The sequence below is a fragment of the Pleurodeles waltl genome, chromosome 5 (assembly GCF_031143425.1).
Source record: "Pleurodeles waltl isolate 20211129_DDA chromosome 5, aPleWal1.hap1.20221129, whole genome shotgun sequence".
Lineage (NCBI taxonomy): Eukaryota > Metazoa > Chordata > Amphibia > Caudata > Salamandridae > Pleurodeles > Pleurodeles waltl.
The window spans coordinates 1,247,938,992-1,247,957,924 of NC_090444.1; the positions used below are offsets into that span (position 1 = coordinate 1,247,938,992).

The window sequence follows — 18,933 nt, forward strand, 5'->3', positions numbered from 1 at the left end:
ATCCTTGAGACCAATAACAATGGCTCTAAGTAGGATAGCCTCCAGGATAATCAACAGGCACTGTTAGGAAAGGGGGACAACCTTAGGGAGCTTTTATCCATGCTTTCTTGAGCAAGTTACGAACCTAAAGACCACCATCAGTAACAAGTATGAAAAGCCCTCAGGTGGAAGCAAAAGTGCGTAATATGTGTCTGAAAAGCGTTCAATTACAGGATTGTTTTGGTCTTTGCTTTGTTCTTCGGATGAAGAATATGTATTTACACCATTTTAGTGTACCTTGACGTGATACAAGACATTCACCACAAACTACCATTACAAAGCAAAGACGTAGCTGGTCTGCTAATCAATACCAATTATTTCACTTCAAATAAAGGGCCGATGAACCTGCAGTTTGCACGTGTTGTGATGAAGATTGCCTTTGATGACGCTAAACACATTTTCTCCATGCTCGACGATTAACTAAATAAAAACGTCAGACAGTGTGCACTGCCGTCATTGCGGAATGCACAGTACTCCACGGACAACTGCATAATGTTAGTGCTGCAGGGGAAACGCAAGAACTACATTAATGCATTAAAGCAAGCTGTCAGCCTCACAGATCTACATCAAAGCCAAGAACTGTCTTTGATGATTTAGAAGGAAGCCGGGCATGCCTATTGCAGGCACAACATCTACATTAGAACACTCGAGCTTCACATTTATCTAGGGTATGCCCTGAAACTGTGCTTGACTTACTGTACCACTCAGTACAATGAAAGGGTCTTGCTGATGCATTAGTCCATCGTACATGATATGCGCTCACAAAGAATCTTCATGACTTTCACCTTGATTTTATACACTAACGTTATGTACCAAGTAAAGAAACCTAAGACCTGGCTGTTCCAGCAGTAGCAACACCTCCCCCTCAGTGCCCTGAGACCTTGTTCCTTCTTGCTTTGCGATGTACTACATCAAAGTTATGTTGTCCATCTCAATGAGAACTGCTATAGAGGCTAATCTTCGGAAGGACAACTGTAGGCCCAGTCCTATAGCCCAGGTATCTGTCACAATGATGTGGCACATTTTTCCTATTTCTTACAAGAGGCAGCTGGTTACTCACTTCTTCATGTGGGCTCCTCGGTCATCCTTTGATGCATATACAGTCAGCACTATTCTGTCTGATGATGGTTGGAATGGGAGGCTCGTGTTTAGGTCTAATACAAACCTCAGCCACAGCAGTGCCTGCTTGATTCATCAAATCACATGACTATGTTAGCCCATGAACTATCTGCTTATATTGACTATTCAGTTGTTGTAGCAGTCTCAACCTAAGCCTGAAAAAAGAGTATTCATCCTATACAGGATGTCATCAGACCCTGGAGAGGTATGCATTATCTAACTGTCACTGGTTGCTTGGAAGAAAAGGTTTTTGCCATGGCTTTGAGCATCATTGCTTTTTTTTGATAAAGAAAAGTGTTTCCCAGCTGCATGTCAAGGACTGCTCCAGAGAACTGGAGTCTTGTTACTGGGTCGAATTAATATTTTTCGATCTTTGGTGTTAAGCCTAATCTGAGAAACAGGTTGCTGTGGGTGGCTGTAGAAGACTTTGCCTCTTTCCATGATGGCGCCTTGATGAGCCAGCCATCCAAGTGTGGGTATACTCGACGAACTTGCCATCTCAGGAAAGCATCAACTGTTAGTAAGCACTCTGTGAAAATTCCAGGTGCAGACTTGAGACCAAAAGGGAGTGCCTTGAATTGACAGTGATACCCCGCCACTAAAAAGTGGGGATACTTACTGTGGCTTTTGAGAATGGAGATGTGAAAGTACACATCTTGAAGACCCAGGGAGGTAAGTGGCCTTTCTGAAGCATCAGGAAGGCTACCATGCAAAAGGATTTTCTCTTCAGGAACATGTTCAAGAGGTACCCATCTTGGTATGAGTGAACAAAGGTGTGATGAGTGTTGAGGAATATGTTACTAGCCTGAGGAAATTAGCTTTGACTTGTTAATGTGGAACTACTTTAGAGGAACGAATAAAGGATCAATTCATGGTCTGTTGTTCTGATAAAGTGGAGCAAAAGCGATGGTTAAAAGACGATCCCACACTGAATAAAGTTATTTCCATCACTAAACATGTAGAACATTCTTTTGTGTCTGTGGATGAACTACAAAAGAACAAGAAAACTGATGTCTGAAAAGTGGGGTTAAGGAAGGAAGACAGTACAAACAGAACATCCCAAATTACTGAAACAAAATTTAAAATGGTATGTTACAGATGTCACCTCTTTTAAAAAAAAATAACCAGCTCCAAATGTTGTTTGCAAACTGTGTTCCAGGAAAGGGCATTTTGCTAGATGTTGTTGTTCACATAAGAGTTCTGGACAAGTTAATAGTATATTCCCTGATCCTAATGAAGTTGTGGAAATTTGCATCTTGTCGATATCTAATGACGGAGGGAGAAAAAAACATCCTAAAGATTTTTTTCTCCATTAATGGGTAATCTATGGAAGCATTAGTGGACTCAGGAGCATGGCTCACTCTGGTGTCTAATGAGGTGTTTGATAAAGAAATGTGTGTTAAGGTATAACTGAAATATCCTGATGTCATACCTGGTGGTTATAGTGAACAAACCATAGAAATTAGAGGGTTTTATGATGCTGAAGCAAAATTCCAAGCAGCAAGTATTGAGGCAAAGTATATGCTCCTGTCAACGCAGACAACGTTTTGAGTTGGTCACCTCAAAGGGATCTTGGAATCCTGTTAGAACCCAATGCATTTCCAGCACTTAGACTAAGTGAAGATAATATTAAGGAAGGGCAAAAAGACTGCATGCACAGTATAAATGCAGTGGAGGCTGAAAGCAGCACTAGATTCATTAAGGAGTTTCCAGAAGTTTTTAATGTAAATGTTAGGGTGTTTGAAGGGTTATATGTACATCAGATAAAACTGAAAGAAGGCTCTATACCCATATCGCACACAGTCAGATCTATGGCCATTTCAATGAGAAATTCAGTAGAGTTGCAACTGAAGAGACTGTGCAATGAGTGAATAATACAACCAGTGGAAAGTTCCGAATGGGTTGCCCCTATTGTTGCTGCTCGTAAATAATCTAGTGAGATTAGATTGTGTATGGATTTAAGAACACTGAATTACTGTGTGGTGATTGATCACTTTCTTTTACCGAAATGGTGTCCATGTGACATAGCGCTCAATTCTTCACCACCCTTGCTGTCACAGCTGCGTACCACCAAATCACGTTACATCCTGATTCTAAAGATTTTACCACAGTTATAACTCTTTTCGGGACACTTCATTCTGTGTATGTGCAATTTGGCCTTGTTTATGCAGCAGCTGTGTTTCAGAGTGTCGCATATGAGTTTTTGGGAAGTAAGGAGGGTGTGAAGCGCTTCCAAGATGATAATTTGAAATTTGGTGAAACTACGCAGGTGCATGACTCAAAAGTGAGTCATGTCTTGGGTGTACTTAAGAAGAATGGTTTAACTCTTAAACGTAGTATGTGCACGTTTGGCAAAGAAGAGATTGAGTATTTGGGCACAGTATCAGCCATGAAGCTATTGTTTTAAAAAAGGAGTTGATTTCCAAAATTTTGGGACTACGAAGTCCTGCCTTGAAAGAAGACTTGATGTCCTTTCTGGGTATGGTAGAGTTTCATGCCAACTTTGTCTCTGATTGTGCCTTAAAGATGAGTAAGATGAGACAGTTGCTTAAAAAAGGGAAAGAATTTGTGTAGTATGAAGTGTGAGCAGGAGACTGCTGTTGTTAAGGAAAGTCTTGCAAGTGCAGATAACTTGCAGTATTTTGTGATGACTGATGCCAGCACAGTAGGTTTGGGGTTGGTTTTACTATAAAACAGAGAAGAGGGAAGTGATTTTAAGACCATAACCCATAATTCTATGACCTTACGTGGTGCGCACGATAATAAGTTCACCTTTGAAAGAGAAGCTTTCTGTGTATTCTGGGACATTAAAGAAGTGAGGAGTTTTTTTGTGGAGGAAGGCTTTTACTGTAATAGCTGGCCATAAAGGTTTAGTCAAAGTATTTTGCAAGAAACGTCTTGATGTCATTGCCATTAATGTAAGCAGATAGATTGTTGGGGTGCAGGATTTTTTTTAAATATTTGTTATGTTCCTGGTGCCAGCAACAAAGTGGCAGACAGTCTCACTAGACTCAGTTCGGTAGTAGAGGAAAGGGAAGGTGAGGAAGAAGAACAGGTGAATGTTTGTAGAGTTACTCAAGGAGCTGTTTTGCAAGAAGTGTGGTTGGATGCGGTTGTAAACGATTCAGTACTACAGAAGGTGAGTATGGCTATACATGAAGGGTGGAGTTTGGAAATGCACAAGTATTCTGAACTGGATGGGCACTGGAAGGTGAGGCATTAATTGTCTAGTGAGAGTGGAATCATTTTGCGTGGTATGAGATTGGTGATACTGGTGCTGCTTAGAGAAAGATTCATAAGGCTTGGTCATAAAGGGCATCAGGGTATGAGCAAAACGAAGGCGAGAGTGAGATGACTTATTGGTGGGCTGGATATGAAGATTAAGAAGCTGATATGGATTGTCTTGATTGTTTGAAGAGTGATAATATGTACAAAGTGAGAAGTCCCCTAATGGCATGCAGGGATATGCCTAGTAGGCAATGGGAATTGATCTTTGTAGGTATTGTTATTGGTCTTCTGCATGGTAGAGGGGCCAGTAATTATCTACTAGTACTTGTGAATCAGTTTTCTCGTTGGGCTGAGATAGGAGTGGTGGGTGCCACTGTGACCATGAGAGTTAGAGTTTTGAGTGAAATCTTTAGTAGAGAAGGATTGTCTGATACCATTTTCACAGATAATAGGCTGTAATATGATTCAAAGAAGGTGGAAGATTTTCTAAGGTTGAAAGGAATAAAGCATAGGAGATGCTCACTATATCTACCTGAGGGGAACAGAACCGTGCAGAAGCCAATCAAGGAGGGTGAACAACTGGAGATGAGTGCTGCCAGGTATTGGATGGAAGGTTTGAAGAGATTTTTTTAATGTCTACAGATTTTCTCTACCTGCTACGATGGGCAAAGATACTTTTTAGTTGTTTAGAGGAAGGCGAGCAGACATGGAGATGTCCATGGAAGGAAGTGCTGGGGAAAATATACCAGTGCTCAAGGGGAAACAAATAATGTTGTAACTAGAGAACTGTTGTCTGAGGCAAATCACAAAATAAATTATGATTTGTGTAAAGCAGTCTGAGAAGGCACTTTTTGTATTGGTGATTAAGAGTGCAATAGAGACAGGCAGTGTTTACAAGTTTTCTGTTCAACAAAGAGTGGCAAAAGTGTACAAAATGCTGTCAGAATGGATGATGGGAGAGTTTGGAACCTCAACAGGATTGTGTCATTCTAGGGGTGTGCTTCAGAGGTTTTAGTGTATAGACATATTAACCGGTCTGCCACTATTCTTTCCATGTGATTTTATCTGTTCAATTTACTTATTTTATTTGAGGGCTGTATGACTGATGCATTGGGGCTGTAGGAGGATCAGTTGTGACAAATCAAGCTCTTTTTGGTTGTCCCGGGTGCACCATTGTATAGTGCTTTCCCCTCTTCCGGAGAAGCTGCCATGGCTCCTGCTAGGTGTATAACCCTGATAATATCCATGCTTTCAGAGGGAGTAATATGACTCTGTACGGACTGAAGCTTCCCCTGTATGCCTGTGATCCTCCTGATCCACATAAAGTGGTTGAACAAGGGCAGAAATACTGCAAAGTCCCAAAGGATGCTGCAATGTCAGTTTGTATACTTTGCAGAGCACCATACATGTTTACCAAACACTGTCAGTCTGTCAAAAGGCATATCCAAAATTTTGTTTTGTAGTTATGAGCGGAAGGCTTTGGAATCTAGCCATCCTTGTCTTATCATCATGGCTGCACTGGATAGCTGGCAGAAACCCACATAAAAAATCCACTACAACATCAGTGGCGGCTGCAAATGTAGCTGCTTCCTCTTTCACAACTGCCCAGGCTTTTTCTCTCCTATCCTTCAGAATGACGATCAATGGTGAGATGTCATGCCACATTTGATGGTCGTAACAGCCTAGGATTGCCGAAGAATTTGCGGCTCTGATTAATATTGTTGTGATACGGCTAACACTACAAAAGCTCGCTGCCTGTCTCTGTCAGGAGGTGGAAAAGCTGTTGTGACGAGGTTCTTCAACTGCATTTATGCCCCTGCCAGAATTGACGGAGTCTGGTCTCAGATGGCCACTTAGAGAGGCAGGTGCCCTATACTTTTTCTCCAAATAAAGAACCAATATCAGAACTGCAACTGGCTTCTTCATTAGTTTTAGGCCCTTCAACCATGCAAACTCCAGGATGGGAATCAGTGACTGAATTTCTATCATCAGTGGTGTTGACAAAAAGTTGGAAGGCATCAGTACTAATCTTGCCATTGACAGTAAAGAGAGGCTTTATGGATTTCTCATTGATGGGCTTGTCAGCACTGAGATGAGAGGCATGCTTTTGAGAGACATGCTTTTTGTAGTAGTCAACAGTGGTGTTGTTGATTATGGCCTTGTTGTTGAAGGTGTCGTCGTTGATGAGGCCTTGGGAGTGGATGAGGATCTCTTCATTTCCATCGACAAGGCTTCTACCACTGCTTTAACGGAGATGTCATTGATGGGAAGGTTGTCAATGATGACGTTTTCTTCTCTATCATCAATAAGGATGAGTGTGGTGTCAAATGCAAGTACAGCAGCTCAGTGAAGCCTTCAAGGGAGCTTTTCTCTTTTTTTTTTTTTGGGCGTAAGTTGATAATCGCCTTTCTTGGAGTGTTTTCCATGGAACACTCCTGTTTTTTTGGGGGTTTTTTTAGGAGGTGGCCGCAGACACTTAAGGGAGTTGTCCCAGCTGTAGAAACTCCATGTTTCTCTTTCTGCATTGCCTTCATAAAAATGCTCGGTGTAGCACTTTTAAAGGAATTCCGGAAAAGGGGCTTCCCTTCCAGAAGGGAAGCATTTACTATTTTCAAGAAGGATCGTGCCAAGCTCCTCTCTCTCCCTATCAGAGTTTTCTAAGGAAAGGATTTGTAAATGTTGCAGTGCAAGGCCCTGTTCACTGGACAAAGGCAATAGACTGCTCATGAGGTTCATTTTTGAAGATTTTCTTCTGTCCACAGAAAGAGCAGGATTTGAAGACAGATGTATTCTCGTTGTCAATCATGTGACAGTAGAGAATGTCCACAGAATTACCCTAAAAGCAACTTACAGTGCGCTGAAGGATGAAGATAGGGCTGGTACCACTCCAGGCAAGACCAGGAAAGTATCAGAATAAGGTGAAAGAGCAGAGTTATTTTTAGACACTCGACATTCTGTAAAAATCAGAGCTAATGTGGCCTCTTGGGGGAGTTAGAAAGTTCAGGACTTACACCTCATTGGATAAAGTGTGGGCTGTTTCAACTGAGCTGGATGTATTATTAAACAAATACTTTTGTTGAGGCCTATTACCGTTTTAACACTGTTTATTGTTATAGAACATTACCGGGCAATTCCAACCTGCCACTGGGAAAGATTCAAGAATGTGACTGTATGACAAATTCAGTGCTGGAGGACAGTGAGTTGTGCTACCTAAAACAGGTGAATACAATATTAATTGGTGCTGCGGCTGGAGCCATGATGGAAAGGACCATCAGCAACATCACAGAGTACATGGCGGAAGCACCATGTTGAAAGAACTGCAAGCAGTCTGCTCTTCTATAGCAAAATTCATAATCTTAATCAAAAACCTGGAAGCTGTACAAACACAATTCAAGTGGGACGGATTTATAAGAAGCATTTAAATTCACAGCAAGGCTGGAGATATGTAGTACATGGATTTCAGCAACTAATCACATGGTGAAAGACAGAGACTGGAAGAACTTGCTGAAAGGCCACAATGAAACACAGACGAGGCAGCAACACACAGTAAAGATACAATATCTTACTACCGGGGAGGGTTTAAGCATTTGTAGAATCGTATCTCGGAAGCAGTAATGTTATTGGCTGTGGCTCACGTGAGTGGCTGCCACATCATCTAGGCTACCACACTAGAAATTCAAAGTGGAGTCGGGCTGGGCCTCAATCCTCTAGCGCAAGGCATAACAGAGTGCACACAAGAGGATTTCTAGTGTGACTGCCACCCCTTCAGCTGATCAAGTTTAAGGGGGATAAAAATCTTTGACACAGATTAAACGTAAAACTAGCCATTCAAGAAACTGGACCAGAAGTAAAAAGATGACAGCTGAAAAACACGTAGGGATGGTGAAAAATACCAAGAACTCTTACACAAGCTGCAACCTGTGTAGCTGTGGCAAGAAGAACTTAAACCATCAGACGTCAAACTAATTGCAACTAAAGATGTTGGCAGCACATAAAATAATGACCTGCAACACTAGCACACCTTTGAGTGTATGCGTGCTAAGGAAGTATATGGAATAAGTGAGTCTGTCAATCGGAAACAAGAAGAAAATCATATAAATGTGTTCCAAAAACGGCTTAGAATGATTTCTGAATTATTGAACAAGACACAATGAAAACGTGTCCTTTCCGCAGTAAACCTAGTACATATGACAGTATCATTGCAACAGACAGACCTGGGATTATGATCCAACCAGAATTACAGACAACATAGAAGTTATAGCAACATGGGGCATTCGAATACCAACCAATTAAGAGAATTGTGACAGGAAACCAGACTTTTAGGTGATGCAGGAATACAGAAACATGGCTATAATTGTAAAAGTATCAGCCCACAGTGATTAATCTGCCATGCACAGAGAAAGGCACAATGTGATGAAACACACGGGGGTCAAATACGAAATTAATAAAATATGAAACCAATTAACAGAAATAGCCGTCAAAGGGGTAAAATGATTAATCAAGAAAAGTTTAGAGAACAAAATCACAGGCTAGCCGATATGCTATCACAAGACGTGGCAATTAGCGGTGTGAAGAATTAAATTCGGCTGAAGGTGACAAACTTCAGCATCAGAAAATTGTGAAGTTATTACCAACAGGCATTTTTGCCTGGCATCGAATTTTCCCACACATTAAATGTTTTTGCAGGAGACTGTCCGGTAAAAACACGTCTTTTGCACTTCTTTTTGCCTGGTAACTGTCTTGCAAAAATCAAGTTTTCGTTTTTATTTTAGTCCACAAAACCAGCTTTCAGTGAAATGGACATGGTCTTTAAAGGGTCAACAAGTATTAAAGGAGCAGGGGCAAGAATTTGTGTAAGGGCTGGATACAAGCCTGTTTAATTGAGGAAGCATTTCCTGGGTTTGAACAGTTACATTTCTTAATTAAAATCTGCTACGATACCAGGAAAACTGAACAGCCAATGAAGTAATTCCAGTGATTAAAAGAAGCACTTTGAAGGTACACTACTTTTGTTGAATTATACAGCCCCACAACAAATCTTAAACTCATCACTCATGTGGAAAAATCATATACACAACAGGGATTTGCAGATAGTCTGAGGTGGCAGGCCAACAGGGCAATCTGTCATTTTAGGTTGCATCCTATGACACTTCTCATAAGCAACATGAATTAACCATTTAGTCCAGAATATTTCCCAATGATAAATAATTGTATCTGTAACACCCCACGCTTCTTAGTCACTATAGGAAACCACTGATTGGTATCAATATTCAAACGTTTTGTCCGCACTCGTTCTACTGTCCCAAGACCTCAAAAGCAAAGCTTAACTTGCTCACAACGCTTGTACAACATTTTGCTTCTTACCCCGGCACTTCTGGTGGTTCTACATTGTCACTTAGTGTCTAAAATAAAATGGGCCCAGGTGATTTTCACCAAGCTGAATTTATCCAAGACCATGCATTTTCCATGAATTGATCCAAAGTAGTTAAGAGTTTGTTTCTTTCCACTTTCAGATACTCGAGTACTGACTAAATTAAGAGGGTAATACTTGGATCTGGCAAAAGTGAGTGATTATTTGAAAGAATAATACAACCACAAAACTTCATGGAGTGTGACTGCCAAGTTATTTCAATGTATTGTGATCACCGAGTCTATTCTGTAGCACAGAGCATCGAACGCAACATCCCCTCAATTCATTCCTTAATTCTAAAAGAAGCACGTTTTTGACATTTCATGACAAGACCACATCTCTAAAGCAGGCCATCTCACTGGTGATTCGTAGTCACCTGTTTAGTTCAGAGTCAGCACTTTAAAGCAATTATATGAGAACACTTTATCTGTTAAACATACATTTTCTCCAGAAAATGAGATTTTAGGTCTGAGCTCTTGTTTGTGCTGAGAAAGGAAAACATGATAAGTCACGTGAAGGCACTTCTAAATATATGCATTTAAAGTCTGAATGGGCCAATTAAAACCTATTGAATAAAGAACTGCGGAGGAGCAAGAAATAACTAGAGTTAAATGAGCAATTAGAAACTGCTTTGAAAATTGTAAAATTGTTAACAGCAGCAAAAATAGTAAAAGCATCCAAAATAACAAAACAGCTGTGCGCATTATATAGAAAATTACAGACGGAGCTAACAGGACAAGTACACATGTGTGCCACTTGGGTTTGGTAGCCGTTATCAATGGAGGGCCGAATAATAACAAAGACATTAATGAAATATTCTAAGGAGCTTATCTTTTTAGTAAGACTGCTTCTTATAAGATGAATTACTTATGAATGTTTGCAAAAGAAAAAAACTGTCATAGTAAGCAGTATTCATCCAATGTTATCTAACTGAAAACTTTCCAGGCAAGACTTCTTTTGAGGACCATTAGTTATGCATTATATAGGAATATAGCAGAAATAGCAATGTGACAATGAGCAAACAAAAAACATGAATAGAAGGAAAGAAGAGTGGCAGAGGAAAAGAGGACTGTGACAAAAGTGTGAGCTATCATACTGAAAAACAGGGTGGCAGATACAAGATGAGTAAGATTAGAAAATTGTACTCCAAAAATGCGTGCTTTTTTGATCACTGTCCCTTTACTGCAGCCTGGGGAGTTGAACAAAATGCCCATGATTTTTCACACACTCGAGGAGAGCCACCTCACATGATATTAATGATCCTCAGTCAGTCTTGAACTGAAATATTAGTTAAAAAAATACTGACCATTGTACAGCATAATCAACTGTAAGCTCTACTCGAGGTTAGTTTTATAAATACACGCACACACAGCTCAAGTTTCACAGACTCAAATGTGTGCAGTTCATCTGGTTAGGTTTCTTCTTTGTATTCCCAGCTTGTATCACGTTCTAAAAATAAAACTACAAGTCCCAGAATGAATGTGTGTGCTGCAAAGAACACTTACTTAGCAGATCAGACTGCAGATAATTAAAAAACATAAAAGAACTCTGCCATTTAATGTTGTTTTTGCAGAACGTACTTTTGTCTAGTGGAAGTTTGTACTCATTATAAGGTAGCACAGGGGGTTAATGTGCATGCTGCAAGGAACATGTGTTAGGCAAATCACAAACAGCATATAAAGTAAAAATAACTCTGGCTATTTATGTTCTTTCTGGAAAGAGAACGCACTTTTGTCTAGTGGAAGCTTGGAGTCATCAGAAGGTAGTGCACAGGGTTAATATGAATGCTGCAAAGAACGTGTGCTAAGCAGATCAGGGTGCATATAACGTGAAAAATGTCAAAATAATAATAATAATGGGTGGGCTACAAAGATTATTGTGTTAAATGTAAACCATAAAAATTGCTTTGTTAACGGCACTGAGGATGTAAAAGTGGGAGACGGAATAGTCCAAAACATGTGAATCAAAAATTCAGTGTTGACAAATTAGCTTGCATATAAGGTCAGAGAAAATTAAAATGGAAGAAAACTAGAACTAGAGACAACAATATAGGAAAAATCACAATAGAGTGAGAAAATTTACAGTTGATAGAATAAGCCAAAAAAAAGGAGTGTAAGACAATATAGCAACATAAATGGGAAAAGTAAAGAGACAGAAAAGAGAGAACTTAAGAAAGAGGGCAAAGAGAAATTGTGGGCACAAAATTAGGAACTATTGGCCATCAGAACTACATTTGGCAATAGTGTAATATTCCATCAGGTACGGTAAGAAATGAAATACTTCTAGACCATCAGATCAGGCAAAATACACAATTTAGAATGAAAACATTTACACTTTTAAATCATGTTAAAACAGCTAGCTTATTGTTCTGCAGGACAGCACTGACACTGGCCACAGCGGTTTGTGGTGGTTAGTTAAGCATTCTACCTAAATTTGCATGTGCCAAGATGTCTTTCCTGGTCTCCTTGGAATCTAAGTATGCCCAGGCTAATCACATCTCTCTCTAAAACACTTTTCTCTTTCGGAGGTGATATATCTTACAGTCTCTTAAAGTGAGAATGCACATTGAACAGGCCCATTGCTTGAGACCACAATATGCTTTGTCTTGCTACCTCCTGGCCCTAATTCGCAATATCTCCTATGATACACTTCCAGGTGTCTATACCATTACATAAAAAACTGAAAGCTCTGGAATTTAGAATGTGGCTGTGATCAGATGCGTTTTCCTCAATGTTTTTTTAAGTATAACACAACTATATATGAGCACACTCTTAAATCAGCAAACAGTTTTTAAATGAGTAGGCAACATGAGCATCAGCAAATACACAATACTTCAAGTCATTGTTCCATATAATTGCAACATATATTATTTAACACGAAAGTTGTTTCAACTTACTCCAATAGGCTGAAAAATTAATCCATCCACTTCGTGACTGACCTCTCTGGCAAAACTTCCTTCTAAAAGCTGCAGAATAAATAAAAAACACATTAAATATTTTCTAAATCAGCCACAAAGATATGCTCAAATAAGTGCCTCAAACATAAACAATTAAAAAGCATATGAATAAGGCTGGGGTTCTAGCATGGGCTATGGATTTACACATTTGGACATTCCTTATAGGAGAGGAGTGGGCAATAAACTCCCACAAAACTGTATTTCAGTTTGATTATTTGAGCTTATTATTTAATCCCTGCCAAGCACTACATATTAGGGGTCAGGCTAACCCATTTCAGTGCTTGTTCCCGCATCCCGCACTAAAAAGCATTAGTCAAGTAATAAGACCTTTTCCATTGCTCGAGGCTTACTTAGGCCATGTATATAAAGTCTGTGTAATCTATTAGCTTAAAATGTTGCATGCACCCAGCGGTCAGGGAGATCAGTGTCAATAAGAAGTGAGATTGCAATTGCTATGCAAAGGGTTTATTGTGATAATGTGTGACTGAAACCTTAAGCAAGCCCCCTTGTAGCTTGGTGTTTTGTGACAGGCGCTACAGCCCTTAAGGAAAAAGACAGACTTTCCCTTAATAGTGCTAAGCTAGATCTTCACGTCCCTGAACATATAGAGTGGCAACATGTGTATATACAAAGATAAATGCATACCTCAAGTGGTCAAGACTTAAGTAATGTGGAAAGCATCAACAGAGCATGTATATATGAGTTAAATAATCAAGAATTAAAATACTTCACCGATTGAGTTAAAGTCATCATCCTCACCAGCGTGACTGAGGGAGACTTCAAATCAGTCTGATAGGAGACCTGATCTGGGATCACAAGTTTATCCTGAGCAAAGCGCCCATTCCACAGGTGAGCTCCTGTCTCCCCGTCTTTTATACCTTAAAACAACTCAAGAATAGAGTTCTAGAACCCCTCCCCTCTGTTATGAAATTAAATGCTAGCTGTACTTCATCTGTATCGAAAAACACCCACAGAAGCCGGCCAGGCTCATAATGTTTGTTCTGAATCAGAGTCGTACATTCCTGTGATAAAACCTTGTGATTTTTTTTTTTTTTTTTAATCGAGTCTGCATTTCACATAGTATGTTCCAGCACTGTCTGACTTTGTGCTGGTGAAGAGAAAAACAACTTCTGTGATTAAAGACACCTGCACTGCCCTGCAACTGCAGTAGGACACAAAATTGAATCACTCAAATAAGATGAAGTCGGTGGTCAAATATACATAGCATCACAGTTAACTTATACAGAAAAAAAAAAAAACACAACTGATTCCAATTTATCAAACATCAGGAATGGACTCATTATGTACTGGAAACAGGCAACCATAAACATGCCTTAACTGAGCCTCAAATTAACTACATTTCACACAGAGAATATTGGTCAAAGACCATTTTCACAAGTTTGGTGGCATTAAATGAAATATCTCTCTACGTTTATATTTACTGATCAGAAGAGGTTTTAAAAAGTTTCTAATCCCAATTGCAGTAACTGACCCAATATTTGCCAGAGATCTGTTGATATATATTCAGAGCTCAAAGTGTAAACTATGCCTCTTGAAGATATTTCCAGTTTCACATAATGGCAAAGATTGCACCTTTACTGGCTAGGAGTTATTGGATAGACTTCAACTATTCAAAGCTTATCCCTTCTGGCATAAAATAAGGATATGAAATTGGCTACAGAAAAGACACAACATGATGTGCCACTTGCATAGGTATTTCAGGAACATGCATTTTGTTTTAAGGGCATTTTAAACTATTACATTGCATTGCAACAGTAATTTCTAAAGGTTCTCTCATTCATGAATTTCTATGCCTTGTTCTACTTATGATAAAGTGTCATACATAAGGCACTGAAATGTCAAACATAAACATACTGAAATCAGGAAGTTGTCACACATGCGCATACCAAAACCTTGGCAGCTTTTATTTTCACATTTTAATACACTACTCCAGGTTGCAGTCATTAGTTACTTTAATTTACAAGTCCTCCGCAGTGAGCCGATTTGAGGTATTTTCAAGTTTAGACCATCAGCTGCTACTATGGAAAGAAATTAAAATATCAGAAAAAAGTTTTATCTTTCAGTAGTAAAGGGCGTATGAACCAGTCGCTGTTTGAGCAGGTTTTTTGCTTCGTTTGAATTTGAATTAGCAACAGGAAAAAATAGTCTCATTGAAAAGAGACGTAAGGGTACTGCCTTACATAATACCTGTAAAAAATAGCTATGCTGCTAACCACAGTGCTCCAAAATTGGGGTCTTTAACAGATTAACACGTTTAGGATTATTTCTGTTAACAAATTGGCAATTCTCAGCAGATCAGTCGGGCCTGTGGGACAGAATGCCATGGAGCGGGCACAACCCTCGGCTACACCGTCATAGGTAATGCAATCGACTTAGCTGAAATAAAGAACAAGTTACTTACCTTCTGTAACAAATTATCTGGTAGAGCCATATTCTAGTTGAAGATTTCTTACCTTAGAATTTCCCCCAGACGTCAGACTGAATCCAGAGACTTTTCTTGAAGCAGTACCCTTGCGCACCATTAAATGGTGTCAATTGACTCTGCGTCCGTCAATGGCGGCGTGGTGGGCGCAATGACGTTGTGGTCGAATATAGGCGCAGTGACATCAGTTTCTTTTCATAACTTTCCACGCCAAAGCGCGGAGCCGTGAAAAACACTGAAGTGGTGCACCAGAGCTAAGGCCCTAAAATGGGAATCCCTGTCCCTAGCAATCAGTTCGCAAGCAGGGAGGTTGGGTGGGTCGGTAAGGCATCTGCAACTAGAATATGTCTCTACCAGATAATTTGTTACAGAAGGTAAGTAACTTGTTCATCTGATAGAGTCTTCTAGTTGCAGATTCCTTACCTTAGAATAGATACCCAAGCAACAACATCCTCGGACAGCTGCAAACCAAAATCATACTAAAAAGTCCTGCAGGACCGAACAACCAAAGTTGCCGTCTCTGCGGACCTGAATGTCCAGGCAGTAATGTTTAGTAAACATGTGCAAGGATGCCCGTGTTGCTGCCCGACAGATGTCCAAGGCAGGAACTCTGTGTGCTAACACTGTGGTAGCAGCAGTTGCTCTGGTTGAGTGAGTAGGCAAACCCTGTGGAGGTTGCTTCTTTGCCAAAGCGTAGCACATTTTGATGCAGAGAAGCACCCATCGTGAGATGGTATGCTTCTGCACCACCTTCCCTTTCTTCGAACCCACATTTCCAGCAAAGAGATGATCGTCCACCTGGAAATCTTTAGTGCGATTAAGACAGAACGCCAACGCTCTTTTTAGATCCAGGCAGTGGAGTCTCTCCTCCTCATGAGAAGGATGTGGGCCAAGTCCACCAAGGCCAAGGACTTCGGCCACCCTACTGACCACCATGGAGTAGGAAGCTCACTCCGCTGTAGCCACGGTAGAAGGAGCCTCGCCCAATTCCTGAGCCCAGTCCATGTTTGGGTGTTCTTGCTAGTATTCATAAGGGTCCAGCGACCCCTCCAACCCTTCCTCACATTCATACCCATAATAAAAAGGGTCTGAATCCAACCTGGGATGGCTAGGCCCCACCAAAGTTAGAAGCAGCCTTGGCAGACTTTCCGGCTCTGCGTTGTTGAGGATGAGGATTGTGTGCTCAACCGTCGTCGGGAGCATCAATGACTTCACCAGCGCCGAGGAAGGTCTCAGTGGTGCGAAAGGCGTCAGCACAGATGCACAAAGGACTCTCGATGGCTGGATCCGAAGCTGCCGGCGCGGAACCCAAATGGCCCCCCTTTGAATTGGCACAAGGGTGGCATACTATCCTCTGCATTTAAAGGAAAAGAGAATGGGGCCGAATTAATTATCAACAGCACCGATTCTCAACATTTTGGCTGCTGAGGATCCCCAGAGAATCATAACTGGAATTCAGGGAACCCCACTGAATAATTATTGGAGGGACCCCAAGCCTAAGCAATTTCTATGATTTGCATCTCAGAAACAATACACAAAAATACAAACAAACAAGTGTACACCAAACAAATACTAATAAATGTGAATATTTTGTTTAATTCACAAATATAGAAAAAGCATTTACAATTTCCTTTTTTATTTTAATTGACTTCATTAGTTTTATTTTATGAATGTTAATATTATTTAATTTTGGAAAAGAGTCAAGGAGCCCCACAGTAGCTGTCAGGTTAAGAACCACACATCTACAGAATCTCATAGGGATGGACAGATATGAAGCAAAACACTGGGAATTAAAAGGACCCAAGGCAATTGTAGTGATGCAGGCTTTAGAAACCTAAGACTTCGCACTGCTGTGCTGGAAATTTCCCGTCCAGATCTGCTGGAATAGCATTTATTGTTTCTACTTTGCAGCATCAATGAAGTAGTAACTGGATACCAGAAAAAAACTGTTTTACAGAAATTCAATTTTCTTTCGAAATTATCAATATTATTACCTGACTCGTTGTGTATTTCTCCATGTAGATGACCTGTGGCCGAGTGAGAAAACACTTTGGCACTACCTACCATGACCAATACAGACTGAGTAGAATTTCCTTGCGAGATAGCTGAGGCACCTAAGCTATCCTACATCGGAGTTTAGGAATGAAAGTAGTAGTACGTGTTGATACAGTAACGTTTGGTTGGTCATGCATTAAACAATAAAAATTATGTTTAAAAAACAAGTTGGGAATCTCTCCATTATAAAGATACAACGGTTAACAGCTATCAATCACAATGTTATTCAGTTTAAAGTTTTTCTATCGAGTAGTCTCAAAGTTCCGCCCCTGGAGGCCTCCTTCACATTCTCAAGCACATGTGTGCAACTTAGCAAAAATGTATGCGTCACTGGGGAGGGCCATTACCACGTCAAATCTATGAAAGAGAAAGTAAAGAAGGAGTATTGTAGTTTCAAGCAAGTAACCTTTTCTTCTCCAGCATTGGATCTTTCTTAGAGTTGCATGATCTGACTTACAACAAAGACAAAAATGAGCTGCATGTTGCTTAAATAGGTTTTGTATAACAGCTTGGACAGGTTTTGCTCTCCTTCTGGTGTGCATGTCTAGATAGTAGTGCTTGAAGTATGCAATGTCCCACCCAAATGGAGAACTATGGTCAGGGCTACTCCTCTCACCACCTTGCAATGCCTTGCTTAGGCAAGACCTACCACATGAACCTTGCCTCAATGTGATGAAACAATGATCATTGTCGTACAATTATTTAGGCCTATCTAAAAAGCTTTAAATGCTAGCATGGCATCCATGGTGTGGAATGTCTGTTAGGCTCTTGCATGTAATTGGGTCATTTAGGTTAACTCCTTTTTTTATTAAGTCAAAGAAGCATGTGGAACTTGCTCTCACTCAGATCTACTATTAGGAAATGAACTGACCTTTAGAACATTTTTATCCAATTTTTTCTCTTGTGGCCGGTACTTAATTAGGCCTAGCAAAGCAGAAACATGTCTGGGGCTGCTTCCGTTCTTGTAAGGAATGGATGTTCCTAAGTAGTTGGATCTGAACATTCCCTTTTAGAGCAGAATTACAATACAGATATGCATGCGGTTGGTCTCTGTCCGTAGATGCACAGTGAGCAAAACACAGTGTGCTTTAATGTAGTCCAAAGTGTTTCTCAGTAGCGTAGCTGAAGCATTTCTTTCATTGTTGTTTTAAATCTCTTCTTATTGAGATATTAGGATAGGCATTGTTGTAGCCACTGAGCTCATGCAGAGATGGACGTAGGCAGTTCAGGCCCATCATTTATAACTCAAAGCTCTCCCTGGTGGAGCTAACAAGGCATTGTTTCCCACAGATTCAGATGGAACCATGAACAGACAGAGAAGGGAAGATCCCATTGCATGATAGGTCCCAAGACAGTGACTAGAGTGTGAAAGATGAAGCAGGACTTCCCTAACAGTGCACTGATAACCTGCAGCATACACTAGGCAAAGGAGGAGGATAATTTGGGGAACCACACTGATAATTAACACAAATTTGCCCAGTGGACGCTTATGCCATGTACTCATAAAATGGAATTGAAGCTGTTGGTGCTGGGATTCCTGAAGTACAGACTATGTATTAAGGATTATACTTGGGGTATCCTTCATCAAAGAACTGAGCAAATACATTGACACCATTACAGCCTGACACAAAGTCAATTTTTCAATCAAGAGCATTTATATTTTTGGACAGCTCATCCAGCTGT

The 18,933-nt window shown here is 40.3% G+C and overlaps 1 protein-coding gene across 1 annotated transcript in view; it reads right to left on the minus strand.

The window, feature by feature from the left end:
- RNGTT (RNA guanylyltransferase and 5'-phosphatase) overlaps nucleotides 1–18,933 on the minus strand; it is a 1,492,790-nt gene that overhangs the window by 547,200 nt on the left and 926,657 nt on the right. The window contains exon 12 of the mRNA XM_069235480.1: nucleotides 12,693–12,761. Coding sequence (XP_069091581.1) covers nucleotides 12,693–12,761 — 69 coding nt within the window. The remainder of the gene's footprint in view (nucleotides 1–12,692; nucleotides 12,762–18,933) is intronic.